Raw genomic sequence first — 19,651 nt, 5'->3', positions numbered from 1 at the left:
GAGCAAAATGACTATTCTTAACCAAATATAATAATAATAATAACAAAATAATAGTAATATTTAATAATCAGCCGGGTATTTTATGTGGCAACACAGAGCACTAATTCTTAGGTCAACCAGACAATTTTCAAACTCTTTTTGATCAATTCCCCTTTCCATCACCTCCACAAAACAATACAATTAGAAAGATTCTCAACTTGCTACTAAAACACTCACATGGTCAAAGGCCAAAACCAGCTATTTATCTCAGAGCCTGTATGACAATGAGCTGATGAAAATTCACATTTATTAAATCACTGCATCAATTCGGAGTGGTTAAGGCCAGAAAGGACCATTAGATCATCTAGTCTATCCTCCTAAATCTCACAGGCTATTAAACATCACTCATTTACCATTCCGCCGAGCCCAATAACTTGTGTTCTCATCCTACCTGTCTATTTTCTCAATTTAAACCTTATTATACAAGAAGGGATGATTTCCTTATGGCCAAAAACTCCACATAGCAGCTCCCAAGTAACTCCATACAGTAGCTCCCAAGTGACTAGGACTTCAAAGGACAGGCAGAATAGGGTGACCAGATGTCTCGATTTTATAGGGACAGTCCTGATATTCAGGGCTTTGTCTTATATAGGTGCCTATTAGCCCCTCCCCCCATCCCAATTTTTCATACTTGCTATCTGGTCACCCTAGACCACAATTTTGAATTCCACTTCCAAAGCCTTTCAAAACAGCAGAATTAGAGATTTTTTCCAAAAAAGGTGGGTCAGAGTCAGTAGATTTTACATGGAATGTTAAACTACGAAGCAGTTTCGCTCAGGTGAATAAAAGTTTAGAAAATGTTTAAAACAGGGCTCTGTTGACCATGGTATGTGGAGCACTGGTGGACTGGTCACATGATGTTCTTTGTTTCCAGTTGCTCATCAACCTGGAGCTGTAACCAAGGAGAAGAGTTGCCACCGAAACAGTTAAAAATAACTAAGTAAATACTTTCCTAATATTTCTCTTTTGAAAACAAATCCTGTAGTTATCAATAGATAACATGCCTGCCTGTCTATAGACCAGAAGATTTCAGATTTGACTCCTGCCTGGCTTGTAGTTCTGACCTCAGCAGCCTGCCTTTTAAGCTCCCCTTCCCCAGAAGCAAAGCCCAATGCTTTGTGGTGATGAAGGTTTTACTTGATGCTTTATATTCAATGCTATGCAATTGCAAAATGTGAGACATGATCCAGGTGGCTATAAATAGCAAAGGAGTTGTCCACAAGACATTCACTTTTCGGATGTGGTCCATGCCTCTGAAATGCCTCATTTTAATGTGTCAATTAGGTGTTTCAACAAGTCCAATAAACAATTTGTGATAATAAAAAATACTTAGCACTTGGACAGTGCTTATCAACTTTGAAGTGTTTCACAAGCATTTTATCATGCCAGAAAACAAGACGACACTAATTGTAGTTTTGTTTCCATAAAAATATTAGGGAAAAAATTAAGGTTGGGTGGTTGTGATAAAGTAAGCACTGACCCAAACCTTGACCTGGAACTGAACGTTTTCTGAGGTTCAAATCATAGGCGCTGACTCCATGGATGCTCTGGGGCTGGAGCATCCACGGAAAAAACCATAGTGGGTGCTCAGCACCTACAAGCGGGACCTGCTGATCAGCTGTTCAGCAGCGGGCAGGAGGTGCTGGGGTGGGAGGCGGAGGAGCAGGAACAGGAAGAGGCGGAGTGAGGGTGGGGCATTGGGGGAAGGGGTGGAGTGAGAGTCGAGCACCTCTAGGGAAATCTGAAAGTTGGTGACTCTGGTTCAAATAATGTGATGTAGTCACAACTTATTTTCTATCTTTCAGCTTAGTGCTTCTGGTCCATCCATGACTGGAAACAAAGTACTGATACAGAATATCACAAGAGCAACTTAGTATCTCTATTCCAAATAGAAGCAGGAAGCATAAGAAATCTCACAAGGAAGCCAATTCTCATCAGCTTTGTGAGCAGATGTTTTAGGGCCCAGTGTATTCAATAGTTCATATAAAACTTGAGCAACCTTAGGGTGTATTATTGTATCATTGCAATATGTTTACTTTGGGTCAGATAGCGAAAGGATACGTAGACAGTACACATCACTCAGTCTCCCATATCTGAGTGAAAAACCAATAGGTCGTCTATATTGGGACACCCAAAGGGGGTTTGCTCTGAAGATGTACAGTAGAACCTCAGAATTATGAACATCTCAGGAATGGAGGTTGTTTGTAACGCTGAAATATTCATAGCTCTGAACAAATTGTTATGGTTGTCCTTTCAAAAGTTTACAACTGAACATTGACTTAGTACAGCTTTGAAACTTTACTACACAGAAGAAAAATACTGCTTTAAACCATCTTAATTTAAAAGAAACAAGCACAGAAACAGTTTCCTTACTTTGGCTTGCCTTACCCTGGCAAATCTTTCTTTTTAAGCTTTCCCTTTATTTTTTAAGTCGTTTACATTTAAGACAGTATTGTATTTGCCTTTTTTTTTTCTTGTCTTTGCTGCTGCCTGATTGTGTACTTCTGGTTCCAAATGAGGTGTGCGGTTGACCCGTCAGTTTGTAACTCTGGTGTTCATAACCCTGAGGTTCTACTGTAGCAGCAATGTGCTGAAGAGTTTGGGTAGGTGAGCTTTCTCTAGAACCTCTCTGATCTTCATCCTTCCAACTGGCTCATCTAGCCAAATTCAGGTCAAGTTGTTATTCATGTCTAGCAACTTATTTCATAACTCATCAGAAATTAGTATTTTCTCAACCCCTGCCCTTCAGAATATGTGTATTCTCTCTAAACCATGCAAGTTAAGCCATATAAATGCAACTGCAGCACTTCTTTATCTCATCCAAATTTTTCAGTTCAGAAGTGATTGATACAAACATGCTCATTTTCTCCCAGGAGCTGCAGAGGGACTGGGAATAAAGTGAAATAGTGAAGATTAATAGAGAAGAAATACAGCTGGTATGTACTTTTCCATTTGTCTGGTATCATTAGCTAAAGGCTTCTAAATTGTAGGAGGTTACTGATGATCATACCACACTGATCAGTTTTACAGCATCTTTCAAGCAAGGATCCTCCAGCAGTTTACAAACATTGGTATGTTAAGCCTCACAACACTTCTGAAGACATTATGTCTGCTACATAGGTGAATAAATTGAGGCCGAAAGAGACTGTGACTTGCCCATTGCTACAGAGGGAGGAAGTGGCAGAAAAGGGAACAGAACCGAGACACTAAACTACTTGTTCTCCATTCCCCTAAATACCAGATCACACATCTTGCCAATAATGTCAGCTAGACAAGCCAAATAATCTATCTGCTGCATCCTCATTCTCCTCTGCTGCGCACAGCTATTGCTTGTGACCAGGGCCAGATTAACGCAAGGGCTTTAGGGGCTGCAGCCCAGGGCCTCAGGCTAAGGCAACAGGCCTGCCAACAGGGGAGGGGGACAATTGCCTGGAGGCCTAGGTGATTTAAAAGAGCCCAGGGCCCCAGTTGCCACCAGTGGTGCAGCGGGGCTAAGGTAGGCTTCCTGCCTTGCCGCTCCTGGAATCGGCCGGCACGTTCCTGCAGCCCTGGGACATGGGGGAGGGTGTCTCTGCACACTGTCCCCGCCCCAAGCGCCAACTCCGCAGCTCCCATTGCCCAGAAACTGCGTCCAATGGGAGCTGTGGGGGTGGTGCCTGAGGGCAATGACATGCCGCAGAGACCCCCTGTAGCCCCCCTCCTAAGAGCTGCTGCCAGAGGGGTGTGCTGGTTGCTTTTGGAAGCTACCCAACGTAAGGGGCAACCCCTGGTGCCCTCCTGAACCCCCACCTCCTGCCCCAGCCTAGAACCCCCACATACACCCTCCCTCCCAGAGCCCACACCCTCTCCCGCACCCAAACTCCCTCCCAGGGCTTGCATCCCCTCGGACGAGGCACCACAAAATCTAATAGCCTCAGGCCCACAGGATAGTTAATCCGGTCCTGCTTGTGGCTATCACAATGCCCCGACTTCTGACTGTACCAAATATTTTGGTGTCAAGGTTCACAGAAGAGAAAAGAGATCAGAGGGAGAAATGGAAAAAACAAACCAAAAAAAAAAAACTCTGCACCTCCATCTTATGGCTCCCTTTCTCTCTCTCATATCTTGTCTCCTTTCCCAGTTATGTCTGTGGGATTCCACTGTCTGTTTTTTATGGTAATAGAAGACATGGAACCTGTGGTTAAGAGGGAACCAGGGAGACTCAAAATCTTATTGTTCATTTTTTTTAAAAAGTCCGGTTTCAAGATTTTGATGATGTCCCTGGGAAGTTAATTACAGCTCCCTCAAACCCACAGACAAAAGGTGGTTCTGGGTAAATGTCTGGAGCTTGTTTTGCCGCTTGTGACTTTGCATGACAGCAGAGATGGTTACTAGCCATATTGCACCAGAGGATGATCATGGAATCAGTGCTGCCTAATATAGGCAGCCTGCAGAAATTATTATCTGTATGCTATTCATGGTTACCAGCCATATTGCACCATCCATCCACCAGAGGCTGATGCTGGGCAAACCAGGCCTGGGAAATAATTGACTTACGAGCATAGGGTAAACATACTAGTCCCAGTGAATGGAGAGCTGCAAAACTCAACTCTGTGAAAGGGAGTGACAGAAGAAACAAACATTAAATACCCAGGCCATTTACTCCACTTGTAATTTGGGTTCAGAATTGAATCAATTTCTAAAGAACTGAGATCTGACAAGGAGTTGCACAGTTAAAAGCTCATTTGCAAGGTTCTGAAAAATGTATAGGTAAATCTTCACTTTAAAACGTTGATCCTTTTCTACATCTATCAGAATTATCATCAAAATAAAGCTAAGGTTAGCCACATCCATCTACAGGGCTACCTTCCACATGCAATACCAGTGTCTCTTCTGAAGCAGAACTCCACCAAGAGAACTCTGTTGGTTAGCTACAGCCAGAATCTTACCCCTTTATATAGTCAGAGCAGGAAAAGGGGGTTGAGGCATACTAGAGAATCTGGCCCCTGGCATTAGCAGCAGAAATGGGTTAAACCAAGGGAAGAGAATGTCAACTCTGAAAACCAGGAACTGTTCAGATCCAGATCTCATTAACAAATTCCTTCCCACAGAGCCACCCCTGCCAAAGTTCAAGGAGTTTGAAGAACAGGCGCCAGTTTTGCACCATCTCTAGTTATGAGCATGTGACAGATCATCAGATGTTTCCGGCTAAAATGAAACAACAGAATAACCAGCATGAGAATCATTCGCCGGAAGAATTTTTGCCTTAAGCTTTAGGCCATTAACCTCAGCTGGCCGTAAATCCTCAGGAAGAAGGATGTTATTGCTGTTGTAGAAGAAACCTATATAAATATAAATAAATGTTCCCATTCTCTTGTAGCAATGTTTCAATATCTTCTGCTTCCTTTCTTTCTTTGTTGTTGTTGTTATTTGTGGTGATGGTCATGATCAGGCAATTTGATCCAACAGTTGCCAAAAGAAATAAAAATTATAGGGATTGGTAATTGAGTGTATCTTGCTGCCAGGGAGAAGGTAAGAGAAACCCCTGGATACAGAGCACGTAGTCAGATACTTGTTTATATTCTTAACCGACTGGTGTTTATTTCTCTGTTTCTTTATGCCAGACAGAGTTTTAATTCCTTTGTCTTATGTGCAGCAGGCAACAATCCTGCAATATTAATTTCTATAAAAAGCAGATGATAGAATCAACTTCCTATTTCAGAGTGAGAAACCTGTTACATCTCTCTACAGAAAATAGTCCCCTCCGTCTTCCCTCTTATCTAGGGTTTTGTACCACACTCATCTTTACAATATCTGAACCTTCCTCAAAATACAGAGCAGTGGATTTAATACTACTAATAATATTTAAAAATGCTGTGCAAGTCTCAAAACATTCAGCATTTCAGTTTGAATAATAACTCGAGTCTGAACATTTAACTGAATCTTTTGCTTCTCTTAAGGACATAGCCATTTTAAAAAATGAGAATGGGTTTGTTTCATTTCTGTTTTCCTGTGTCCATGTAACTCTTAATCATGATATTTACTATGACCCAGTGTATGTTTTTGGGTCTACTGAATTCTATCTCCAAAGGTGTATCACATAGTAGGGACTCTGCTGGTGTAGCTGGGATTGTATTTCACAAATTTACTGTTGCTTGTTCCTATTCTTATCAGCTCATTATTATACAGTTGGTTTTCTTTGCAGCAGAACATTCTTTTTTAAACTGGTGTTGCTGTGTTTCTTTTTCTCTTGCAAATATATCAGCAAAATTCCTTGTTTAGTTTTGAACATTCCCCCAGGTTTAAAGTAACTGTTTAAATCTGTTTTTATCCCAGTTTTTTTCTTCACATATATAGTCATCCATGGCACACATAAGCCTAATAGCAAATGGCAAAACATCAGACTAAACTCAGCTGAAGACAAAGAAACAGTGTTTATACAACTAACCTGATGTTGGGATTTGCAATTGGAAGGTCTCATTTTGGGTTATGGAACCCTTTACCCACCAGGCCCCTTCTTTACTGCATAGCCCTTCCACAAAGTCAGAGATACTCCTCCCTCCCCGTATGTCAGGATTTTCCCTATGTAGATCCTTTTTCCTGGCTGTTGATAACCAAAAAATTCATCACTTCTGGCAACCTTTCACCTAGGTCCTACATGCCACCATGATAGAAATTCCATTCTGGTACCTCCCTTTGCCAAAGAGCCTCAAAGTAGATTGTGTGACAGGTTATTTCTCTCCCCTCAAGAGTGAAAAGGGAGGCGTGTGCATGGAGCTGAATGTTTCAAAGCCAGAATAGTCATCAACTCTATAATTGTTCTGGTCACAATGGTTCAGGCCATTAGGCAATAGGAGTATTGGGCCTTCAAGGAGCAGCAATATAAACTGGGACCTTGCCCCTTACATCCTATCTCAGAGGCAGAGGGGTATGTAAGAGCAGGCGTGCAGTACTTGTACAGGGAAGAACCAATACTCGTTGCATTAACAAATCTTCAAGCCATGGTATATTTGTTTCACTGATTAAAACAATCCTTTCATTCTGTTGTTGCTTGCTCTGAATAGAGTGTTTTTACATCTGGCTTGCCTGTGCTTTGCTAATGTACTCACAGGGTTCAGACACATCCCTATTAGCTATCTGGAGTGGGAAGGTCCTGCTTGATGAACCTCAGAACCAGCATTATATTCTTTCCAATATTCTCATCTCAAGCTCAATCCCTGATTTTCTCAAATCTCATAGCTGAAACACCATGAAATTTATCTGCCACTGAGACTTCACTCTCCCCACCCCCCACAAATCTGCTACGATAAAAAGCTTTCACTCACCACCACCACCCTCCCCTCCACCACCACCCCCACTCCCAACCAAATAAAGGCGAGAAAGACGAGTACAGTATGTAAGTGGATTACTCGGTAGTGGGTTATGATGCACACAAGCAAACACGGAGGTTATTCAGTTTCCATAGTGACTACTCTGTTGAAGTTATCTATTTCTGGAGTTCCATCACAGAACATCAATAGCTAGGGATCAGTTTACAAGCACTCTGCCTTTTTTGACAGCTGGCAGCTAGACAATGCAGGAGGAGGAAACATTACTTTTCTCCAAAATACATTCAGCCATTTTAAACCAGTGTACCAATAGGACCTTTATAACTTCACATGACAATTATACCAAAAGGTTCACAGATTTTCTTCAGTGTTTTTAGTGGTTGGTATTGTGTTATCTTAGTAAGATTTGCTTCTGAAAAATTGTATTCCTAGTTTATTATATATTCTTGTGCCTATCCATTATCATGCTAAATCTTAGAGACAAGGTGGGTGAGGTAATTTCTTTTATTGGACCAACTTTTGTTGGTAAAAGAGACAAGCTGATCCAATAAAAGATATTACCTCGCCCACTTTGTCTCTCTAATATCCTGGGACCAACATGGCTACAACGTTACAGTATACACTAAATCTTAGTAATACAAGTAATTATCAAAACAACTGATTATATCACAGTAGTGTATACTATGTATAAAAAGGTACAGCTACAAAAATTTGAATAGCAACCTCTGAGCAATTGCGGCAGTCCTCTCCCAGAGTCACGGAACCAAGCAATTACTGTACCCCATCACCTACTATTTAAGGAAGCTTACCCTGCCTGAGCAAAATTGAGATCTTGGACAAAGAGCTCTTGGCAATTAACACTGCCTTTGAACAGTGATGTCACTACTTGGAAGGGGTCCATCATCCAGTGCATGTATTTACTGAGCTCGAGAACCTCAAGTACAGTGCAGGGCCAAGGCCATAAACCAACGAAAACTCCAGTGGGCCCTATTCTTTTCCCAGTTCAACTTCACCTTGGCCTACCTCCCTGGAACTAGAAACAGCAAGGCTGACACTTTGTCCCAAAAGGTATGGCTCTAACCCACAAGGCTCTAGTCCAGAACCAGCCCACATTCTCAAGTCCAATAATTTACTTTATATGACCCACTGTCAGGACCTGCTGATGCTCATCCACTCTGCCTCTGTCTCTGGAGTTCCACCAGACGAGATGGCCAATACTGACCAAGAAACACATGACACCCAGGAGGGGGATCATGTTTGTCGGGGACCACATCTATGTTCCCCCTCGACCTGCAAGAGTGGTTTTTCTTCAACTGTGCCAAGACTCCACCCAGGAAGGACACTTGGGGTGACATAAAACACAACAATTAACATCCAGTACTTCTGGTGGCCCTGTATGCACCCACAATAGGGATCTTTGTTGCTTACTGCCAGGCATGTGCCTGCACCATGATCCCATGCCAGAAAGCCTGTGATCTCCTCCGACCTCTGGACACCCCATCTCAGCCCTGGACTTTGTGGTAAAACTATCAGAAGCCAGTGGTCTCATGACCATTCTGACAATGGTGGATTGCTTTTCCAAAATGGCCAACTTCATTTCCTGCTTTGGTTTACCCTTTGCAGGGGAAACCAGCCACAATGCAGTCTATCTTAATGGACTCCCAGATCACATCACCTCTGACCAGGTGCTCCAGTTCACTTCCTGCTTCTGGCACTAGGCCCTACGTCTATTAGGGGTCAATGTGCACCTGTCCTCTGTCTACCATCCTCAGTCAAATGGCCAAACGGAAAGAATCAACCAGATCCTAGAACAATACCTATGATACTACACCAACCATCAGCAGGATGACTGGTCTACACTATCACCATATGCAGAGTTCTTGTATAATAATGCAGACCATGCAACCATAGGCCACAGCCCCTTCTTTGTCAACTATGGGTACCATCCCTGACTTCACCCACAACTATCAACATCCTCACACCCCTTCATTGGCGTTGGACCTAATACAACACATCTATCACATCCAAGAAGAGATGAAGGAGAACTACAAAAGGCACATGGACCAGCATAAACATTAAGGCTCTACCTACTCTGTAGGACAAAAGCTATGAATTTCTATAGACAGACAAAGACTATCAGAAACTAGACCACTGGTTCCTTGGCCCATATCGGATTTGTCACCAAATCCATCTGGTCATCTTTGAGCTCCAACTCCCTCAATCCCTTGAGTCTACCTTGTACTCCATGTCTCACTCATAAAACCCTACACTGAGAACACATTCCCTCATAGACTCCAGTCACTCCTACCAGTACAAGTACAAGATCAGGAGGAATATATTGTCCACAAACTCCTCAATTCCAAAGTCAAGCAGTGTAAGATGTGGTACCTGATTGACTAGGAAGGTTATGGCCCAGAGGAATGCACTTGAGAGCTAGCTGAGAACATTCATGCTCCTGCCCTGATTTAGATCTTCCATAGGAGCCACCCTGAGAAACCTAGACCCGTGTCTCCCAGAGGGCACCCCTAGAAGAGGGGATGATGTCATAACCCACAGGCCTTGAATCTTGGCCCACAGGGTTCACAGGAGCAACCACACTCCAATCCTCCCCTTGGCAGACTGCTGACAACTGCTTACCCAGGACTCATGAAGCCCAGCCCCTGTTTGAGGCTCCACCCCTGAGGTCCTATTGACGGAGTCCCACTGGCCTGACTTAAGCCAGCAGCAGGAACAGGAAGGTGTCTGAACAACTGAGATCCACCCTGCTCTGGGCTGTGTGCTTCCCACCCTCACTCCCCCAGCTTGACTTCCTGGCATTCCAACTCAGCTTGACTCCTGGCATCTGACTTGTGGTTCTGATCTCAGGTTTGTCTTCTTCATCTGATCTCCCAGTATCCTGACCTGGCCTGACTCTTGACTCCTGTCTCGTGACTGTGGACACTAGCTCTGACCACTAGATCTGGCTGCCCACAACCCAGCCATGACAGAAGTTTATATACTCAATGCACTGTACAGACATTCTCTCATCAATCACACTCCACTGGCAAGTTATTCAAAGAAAAATTAAAAATAAGAGAGGAAAATGCAGAATTCGTGTTGTATAGTCCTGCAGAGAGATGCCTCTCCAATATGCTCACCTTTGGATAGTGTCTTTGTTCCTATCAAATCTTCTGGCACAGTTAGGCGATCCCTGCTGCTGTCTGATGAAGTTGTGTTTTCACTTAATAAAGAGTTCTGAGATCCATTATTAGATTTGAGAAGCCGACTTTCTGCCATTTCACTACAAGTAATTGGATGATCATCAGCATGAATCTGGACACAGAAGGATAAAGGCTGATCAACCTCTTCCGTGTTAACTATGTCAAGCCAAGACTGTCTCTCTGGAGGAGCCATTTTGGCTAGCAAGGAAGATGAGGAATCTTGTGACTTCATGGTGCTTTCCAGGGAGGAGAGAGAACAGGATGCTTCACTTGATAGCGGCGAGGTCAATAAGGACTGCTGTTGAGCCTGTTTTCCGGAACAAATTGAGAGAGAAAAATAATTACCCAACCACTCCAACCGCTCCTTTTCTTGTTATAATGACCCATGAAACAGAAGATAGCTAATATATATATATATAATTTTGCACCGTTTCCCACATTTTCAAAGTATGCAAAGAAGTGCATAGTTTCAAATCAACAACTTCTCCCCATGCACACTTTCACACACCCCAGAGTGCACATTTTCTTTTGAAAATGTGGGCATATGGCTTTCAAATATCAGCTAAGGCCTTGTCTATACCAGAGACCTGTTCTGCTTAAAGCCATTGGTTGCCAGTCATTAGGAGTGCAGCAATGGTGCAAACTCCAGTGTAGACATGCACATCCACTATTTGCACTAGTGAGACTTACCCCAGTTTCAAACTGGCGAAAACTCCACCAGTGGAATGCTTATGTTTTGGATTTGGTCTTCTTGGTACCTCAAACCTCAATAGATTTTAGTTCGCCCAGCTTTAATGATCTGTGTTCTGGTGACTACAGGTGTCTGTCCTACATGTGTCTCAGGCCTTGTCTACACTAGGAAGCTGCACGAGTGCAGCTATACTCATAGCTGGCCACCAATGGCAAAAATCAGGTCAAAACCCCATTGTATACTAGGCCTGAGGTACAACAGGCAAGGTCCTTCACAAGAAGCTCTTTAAGAAAGTAAGTTGTCATGGGTGAAAGACAAAATATTGTTACGACTCAAAAACTGCCTAAGACAGAAAACAAAGAGCAAGAATAAATGGTCAATGTCCATCATGTCAACAGTGGAGTGCCTTCAGGTTCAGTATTAGGTATAGTGGTGTTTAATATATTTATTAATGAACTAAAAAAAGGCAAGTGGGGGGGAGAAACAGTGAGGTAGCAAAATTTGCAGAGGACAAAGTTATTTAAGTTAGCCATACCCAGAGAAGACAGAAGAATTTCAAAGGGACTTCACCACAATAGGTGAACAGGCAACATGATAGAGGATGAAAGGGAATGTTGATAAATGCAAAGTAAATTAAGAGACCTTTATGGAAGCATATTATCCCACATCTGCCAACTGTGGGGTTCTTACACCTTTCTCTGAAGCATTTGGTACTGACCACTGTCAGAGACTCGATGGGTCACAGCACTGAGTCAGTATGGCAATTCCTATGTGGGATGGGGTGTTCACCCCACACCAGAAAGGATGGGCTTAAAAGCAGCCAATCAGGGCCCAGTGGGCTTACATAAAGGGAAATGCAGGGTCTGAGACATTCAGTTGCTGCAGGGAGCCCAAGGAGAGAGGACTATATTCTTAGTGGGCTGCAGGAAGGTAGCATTTTGAGCAGAACAGTTGCTGTCAGGGACCAGGGGAACAAGTGGGAGCTCCTGGCTGGCTGCTGGGACATGCTAGCTGTAGGCCCTGAGAAGAGGGTGAAGAAGGTGCTGGGACTGTGGGGAAGTGGCTCAGGGAATTGAAGCAATATTCCCAGAGCAGTTAAGCAGGAAGCTTCTATCTATAGGGTCCCTGGGCCAGGACCCAGAATAGTGGGTAGGCCTGAATCCTCCCCACTCACCACGGGGGAAGTGGCTGAACTATAGAACTGGGAGATGCTTCCCCTCCCGGAAGGGGAAAAGCAAGGATAATGACGCAGCTGGAGGGTTAAGTCATAAAAAGGATGCTGCGGTTCCTGGACTGGGGTGGGTCGACAAGTGGAGACAAGGCCAGGAGAGGCACTACCAGGAGAAGGTGCGCCAGATGAGGTATCTAATCTATGCGATGGCAAGCAGAAGGGTCTGCTCTGGGGTGCAAACTATGTCACACTGTGTTCCTAAAATAGGAGAGAGATCTGTAATGATCAGAAGAGAGAACATCAAAACTGAGAGCACTGAAAAATGTTGAAGTTGGGTTGCTAGGGAAACCTCCTGGCTAGGCATGATAAACATAACACATAATCATATACTTAGGGCCAGTCTAATATACCTATTAACAATACAGTAATGATCCATAGATTAACAGCATATCTAAAAACCAAATACAACATTTTATATTGCGCTGTACAAGCTTTTGCAATTCAATGGTGCTGTAACATGCACTATTTTCTTTTAAAGTTTGGTGAGGGGAGGGGAATGAAGCACAGTTTCTTCCTGGGGTGTAATTATCAGGGCCGGCTCCAGACCCCAGCACGCCAAGTGCGTGCTTGGGGCGGCATGCCGCGGGGGGCGCTCTGCCAGTCGCTGGGAGGGCGGCAGGCGGCTCCGGCGGACCTCTTGCAGGCGTGCCTGCGGAGGGTCCGCTGGTCCCGCGGCTTCAGTGGAGCATCCGCAGGCATGCCTGCGGGAGGTCCACCGGAGCCGCGGGACCGGCGACCGGCACAGCGCCCCCCGCGGCGTGCCACCGTGCTTGGGGTTGCGAAATCGCTAGAGCCGCCCCTGGTAATTATTAATCTTTTACAGAAGACAAAGAGTGTTGATAAAAAAAAATCCTGAGTAGAGCTATGTGAGTAACTGATTTTTCAGTCACTGGCTGGTCTGAAAAAATTGGAAAAAAAATATCAGTTTGTGTTTGAACAGAAACTGAAAATTTTCAGAATTCTCAGTGAATCAAAAAAGGTGAAAAAAATTATTTCATGTCAAACAAAATGTTTTGTTTGGGTATTTTTAATAAAAGGAAATGAAGGGCTAGATTCACAAAACTGGAGGTGGGGGGGCAGAGGCGACGCATGGGGGGTTATGTGCCCCCTCATTTGCGCCTTGGCTTGTACTGAGCATGCTCAGTAACTCTGCTGAAACTGGCTGCCCTTCTTCTGTCCCCCCACTATTGGCAGGCACAGGTCATCTCTGGGGGTGCCCTTATACCCAGTAGCCTGGTAGCTAGGGCACTTCCCAGGCATGGGGGGGAGATCCAGGTTGAAATCCCCTCTCTGGAGCAGGTATTTGAAACTCAGACCTTCCCTTTCCCAGGTGAGTGACTTAACCACTAGGCTATTCTGGAGTGGGTCTCTCTCCAGCTCTACTGTTCCACTTTGTATAAAATATTCATTGGGCCAGAGAAAGAGAATGACTCTATAACCCAGTGGTTCAGGTGCTCACACAGGAAGATTGATGCCCAGGCTCCAGTGCCAGCTGCAGAGTAGGGGTTTGAACCTGATTCTCCCATCTCTCACATGAGGGCATAACTACAGGGCATGGAGAGGGCACTGACACCACCACCAGCGCCAATTTTGTGAATGGTGAATAAATCTTGCCCCAACACCGAAATGTTCCATTCTGATAACGACAAAAGGGTTTATTTTGACATTTCCAAAATATTTTCATTTTTTGTTTTGACTGAAACAATTAACTGACTTTAACAAGAATTTGTGAATTTTTTGGCCAACCCACACCTGTGTATTTTAATAAAAAAGGTCAATCCAAAAAATTTCATCCAGCTCTAATCCTGGGACTCTGCTTATAGCACAGACTCTCTGCATTCTGGTAACTATATTAAAAACGTTTTTTTCAGAGTTCTTGAGCCTAACCCACCTGCTTACAGAATTTAAATTATTTATGTTGTCATAAATTTCATCTGCTAGAGTCAGAAGTTCTTCATGGTATCCCAGGAAATAAACCTGACAATAAGTAAATCAGGAGGGTTCCTCTTCCCTATAATTTAAATCAAGGAGAGACACTGGCCAAGTATCTGTTCCCCAAAGCAGTACAACTAAAACATACAAATGAATGCCAATGTGATGTTAATGTTCTGATTTTAAAATGCTCAAAAATTACGAAAGGAAAATGTTGGAATTTACATATGTAAAAGAAAGCCTTAATGATATGTGAACTTTGCATCTTTGTGAAGGACTCTTTTTCTTTTCATTTTGTATTAAAAAGAAAAAGGATGACGGGGGTGGTAGAGGAAAACACTCTTCTATTTCTCTCTCTCTTTTTTTTTTTTTTTTTTTTTAAAGATATCCAGTATTTACCTAAGTTACCATAGTGGTTGCTTTGGAGCTACTGCAATCTTCCATATACTAGTAAACCTCCATTTTAGGGACATTTTTAAAGCAGATGTTTGACCAAGGCAATCCTAAGGATCCCACTGGAGATCAATGAGTCTTTAGGGCCTCTTTTAGAGAGAAATTACTGACATGAAACACCTTAACTGTCCTCTTGGGGCCTCTGCAGTCTATTATCTCACGGTAGCTGCTGTTTGGGAGCAATAAATCCACTCACATGTGGACCTTCCTGCCCAAGAAGCCATGGTTTTCAGCAGAGCCTAGGTAACTCTAAATCTTGAAGTGTATAGTCCGGCTTGAGGAGACACACCTGCACTAGCTCTGATCAAATATGTACCTATGGCCTTGGATGGACTCGTACTCAGGGTAGCTAGCTCCTCCTGCTGTTAGCACTGCCAGGGCTACACTAATTCCTAGCATGCTGGCTCAATTGAATTTGCACCTTCCAACTCTTGTGTAGACATACCCTCAGAAGCATAATTCCCATTTTCAAAAGTGACATAGACACTTAGGGGCCTAAGTGTCATTGAAAGTCAGAAAGATTAAGGCCTGGTCTGCACTGGGGGGTGGGGAGGGAGGTCGATCTAAGTTACACAATTTCAGCTATGTGAATAACGGTGTCTTCACTGCAGTAAGACGACAGCTGACGCTGTCCTGTCGACTCTGTCTGCATATCTCGCCCTCGTGGAGTACCGGAGTCGACGAGAGAGCACTTGGCGGTTGATTTATCGCATCTAGACTAGACGTGATAAATCGACCCCCGCTGGACCGATCGCTGCCCGTCGAGCCAGTGGGGGTAATGTAGACAAGCCATTAGGCTCCCAAGTGTATCACTTTTGATGTTGGTTTGTGTTCCTAAGATAAATGTTACTTCTAATAAAAATTAGAAAGTATGTAACTAGAGTATGGATTCCAACCTTGGGTGTGTCCCAAAGAGCAGATTTTCATACAATAGCATCCAAAGTCTGGCAAACTTCAGGGATTTAGAGCACAAAAATTATATATTGAAGGCACACGTCAAAAGCATTACTTCACATACCTTCTCAAAACCAGCTGCTCCACTCCAAGCATTACCCCAGTATGAGGCATGCTGTTCATTTGTCCAGTGGCTCTGCTGCTCCAGCAGCTGCCTTTGGTGATTTATGAAATTTTGGCCAAGGAGGACTTTGATATGACATTAAATCAGGTCTGGTGGTGTCTGAGTGTGCTCTGTTAGCTATGACTAGTAGTAGCCAGAAAGCTGTGGGTAGGACCGACCAGTTAGGGTGACCAGACAGCAAGTGTGAAAAATCGGGACGGGGGTGGAGGGTAATAGGAGCCTATAGAAGAAAAAGACCCAAAAATTGGGACTGTCCCTATAAAATCAGGACATCTGGTCACCCTACGACCAGTGCCAATCAGTGCACTGCCTACTGACTAGCTAAAAAAAGACTGGGTTGCTTAGTGGATAATAGGCTTGTTTCCATCAGGAAGGTGATGTGGGTGTGGGGAGATGAAAGCTGAAGAGGGAAGAAAGTGGAAGAAAGGAAAGAAGAGCTTGATGAGGGGAGAGATCAAGGAAATGTGAGTCCCCACAACATCCATCTTGCTTGCACCCCTCCCACTCCCCCGCCTTCCTAAAATCCTAAAGCCAGCCTGACTCCTGATGCAGTGGATTTCACATATGGGAAGGAGACACCCAGTGATGGCCTTTGCAGTAATGGAGTGGCAAGCTGCTGGCATGCCAGAAAGAGAATATTAAAAAATAGTATGATTAAACCCACCTATGGAGAAATGCAGAGATATTCAATTAAAATCTCAAGATAACATGAGGGAAGGGCAGCTACAAAGTATTGTAACAATCTATTTGCTTTTATGCTGGCACGATTAAGACAATAATTCACTGCAGTATAAAATTCAAGATACTGTATTCATTACTAGCCTTTGACCCAGAATAAATCTTTGAGCAGAGTCTTTAACGTTCTCATTCTCTGCTCTATTTATAGCCTCCAGACCACATTTAACTTTCAGTTAGTTCAGGGAATAAAGAATCTTGAATTTTACATGCCAGTGAACAATACATGTTCCAGGAGTGCCAGGTGGGTTGTTTTACAGTGTTTAACATTTGACAACTGTTTTAGGAGAGGAAGTGCAGACTAATTTATCTGACTGAAACAAAAGGGGAAATAAGTGAGCGTGTGACACATAATCCTAACTTTATAAAAGCAAATTTAGCTCTGGTGCAGGGTGCCAAACAGACATCCCTGCAGGCAGATTCTCTTTTTATCCACAGAACAGTACTCACAACAGCAGTGTAAGCGTCATTGACTAACCTATGTGCCTCAACATATTCAGGAAGAACCACCTCTGTAGGTGAGGAGGTATTTAGTATTTGACTTTTTGCTTAGGGGAAGGGAACATAAAAACAAAAATCAGTCAAATCAACACCTGCCATTAGTTGCAGTGTCAACATCTGGGCTCAGGCTCTAGCCTGAGCCCAAACATTGACGCTGCAATTAAACAGCCCCTTAGCCTGAGCCCTGCAAGCCCAAGTCAGCTGGCCTGGGCCAGACACAAGTTTTTAATTGCAGTGTAGAGATACCCTTAAATAGTCTAAAAAGATAAAGAGAAATGAGGGGGTGGGGCAATGTGCTGCATGGCAGGTGTTGATTTGACTGATTTTTGTTTTTATGTTCCCTTCCCCTCACCCAGGAGCTGTTCACTTTAACCTATAACAGAAGCCAGGCAGGAGGGAACAGGGGAATACTCTAAACGGAAGCTCTACGGGAAACAGAAAGAAAGATACAGCCAGCCTACTGAGCCTAGCTTTAGTAATAGTACTTTTTTCCTTCTTCTAATCATTTGCCTGGTCAATGTTAGAAGAAAGTGATTTTTATCATTGTCACATAACATCCTCCTCCCTCCATTCACCTCTCTCTCTCTCTCTCTCTCACACACACACACACACACACACACACACACACAGTTCCAACGGTTTTAGGACCCTCTCTCCACACCATTCCCCCTCCTTCCATGCTAATGAGAAGCTTACTCATGAGATAAGTAGATAATTGATATGTTGGGTGACTATCAGCTAGATTCTTTTAGTATCGCAGAAGAAGAGACTCTTTGGGAGAGATTTAAATGAGGGCAGGGTAGTATCTTTATAGACCAGCCCTGGGAGGATGTTTGATACACAGTGTGAAATCCACCACTTCCCTCAAAGATACATTCTGCCCTCCAACTTTCGTTCTAAAATGATAACTTTTGGTTTAGCTCGTCATGCAGATTAATCATTTCATCCATATGTTCAATTTTCAGTGCACTGTCATGGAGAAGGCTGACATACTAGTGTGCACTGTCACTGGGAAGGTGGGGAGGAAAGGAGGGAGGGGAAGGGTACAGCAAAATAAGTGCATCCATATTTCACAGGCAGATTAAATAAATGATTATAGCCCTTATTGTAAATTATTAGTCAGACATGCACCTACTGAAGAGGGTGTGATGACATTTGTGCCAGCGGTTTACCAACTGGAAACAAGCTAATTACTGTAATACATACCAAATGAGGAGGAGGTGGCTGTTCTGTGTAGGGAGGGGGTGGAGTCTCTCCTGCTATTTCTGGATCTTCATGTTCACTCTCACTATAGCATTCTAGGAACAAAGAGTAATATGAAAAAAAAATAAACACCCATTTATTCCTTCTAGCTGCTCAGCAGTTGAAGATCATTATATGATTATATTCAATTATATGATGGAGTTGCCTCCGATTGAAGGGAACTGCACTCAGTGACCCAGGAGGTCCCTTCCAGTCCTATGTATTTTGATCTGATTTGACACTCCTACAGCAGTGTCTCCTCATTGCTATTTTATGGCAACTTGTTTTGAAGTGTATTTTTATTCCAATTTTATCGTTATGGCAGGAGTCATCAGATGGCGCTGCCATAGACAGTTTTACAGTTTGCATGTGAGCAGTTTTCCGTCTGAAGAAATGCTGTGTTGTTAGTTTTGCAAGTTTGGGGAAGTTGTGGCAAGCAGTAGGGAAGTTTGTTCCCTTCCTTAGTCTCTCTATCTAGTGTCAATTCCTGGGGCAGAGTTGCTCCCGGGAAAGGAGGCATTGGTGTTTTGACCAAGATTCCTGGAGGAGGGCAATGGCCTGAATACTGTTTGTGACCATCTTCATTCTAGGATTGATGTACATAGGGTCAAATAAACAAATTGCACTAAGAATACACTCAGACTCCACCTCACTATTTTTAACTCCAGCCTGAAAGGCCCCAACATCTGCTACTGCTCAGCAGAGGGACAACAATATGAATCAGAAGGAAAATAGCAGGGGAGTTAGTAGAAGTATTTACTGCTGCCACTTAGGAAGGTTTTTTTTTTCCAACTAAATTAAACAAACGAAGCATTCACAAATATGGTATAGGTTCTAATCCAGTTATACTCCTTTACAGACCGAGAAATTGAGACACAGAGCTTAAAATGACAAAGAAGGTGACAAAGGAAATCAGCATGCTGTTGGTCCTAACTCCCAGGGCCCTGCTGTAGCCACTGGAAAACACTGCTTCCACTGGATTAAATCCCTCGGCAGCAGCCACCAGCACTGCAGATTCAAACTCGGAGCAAGTGTTTATATGAGAGACTTCATTCTGTTTAAATGCTTTTCTGTACCACATACCATGTGCGACAGAGTACGCACATACCCTGTACCTGTACATCTGATCTGAACTGAGCCATCGTGTGGTTAGCAAGAATCAGTTAAGCAAAGTGTAATGACGACAGCATCAGTGGGTGTTGGGAGACTGAGGTACTCACTGCCCCTGTGGTTTCAATTGGA

At 43.5% G+C, this 19,651-nt stretch overlaps 1 protein-coding gene across 5 annotated transcripts in view; it reads right to left on the bottom strand.

The window, feature by feature from the left end:
- Window positions 1–19,651, bottom strand: part of IPCEF1 (interaction protein for cytohesin exchange factors 1) — an 81,565-nt gene that overhangs the window by 8,621 nt on the left and 53,293 nt on the right. For all 5 annotated transcript variants that reach the window (XM_039528223.1, XM_039528220.1, XM_039528221.1 and 2 more), the window contains 2 exons: window positions 18,374–18,465; window positions 10,484–10,853 (listed from right to left, as the gene is read on the bottom strand). In XM_039528223.1, coding sequence (XP_039384157.1) covers window positions 10,484–10,853; window positions 18,374–18,465 — 462 coding nt within the window. The remainder of the gene's footprint in view (window positions 1–10,483; window positions 10,854–18,373; window positions 18,466–19,651) is intronic.

This window comes from Mauremys reevesii, linkage group 3 (genome assembly GCF_016161935.1).
Source record: "Mauremys reevesii isolate NIE-2019 linkage group 3, ASM1616193v1, whole genome shotgun sequence".
In the NCBI taxonomy this organism is placed as follows: Eukaryota; Metazoa; Chordata; order Testudines; family Geoemydidae; genus Mauremys; species Mauremys reevesii.
Note: the sequence above shows the minus strand (reverse complement) of the source record. Positions and strands in the feature narration are given on the sequence as shown.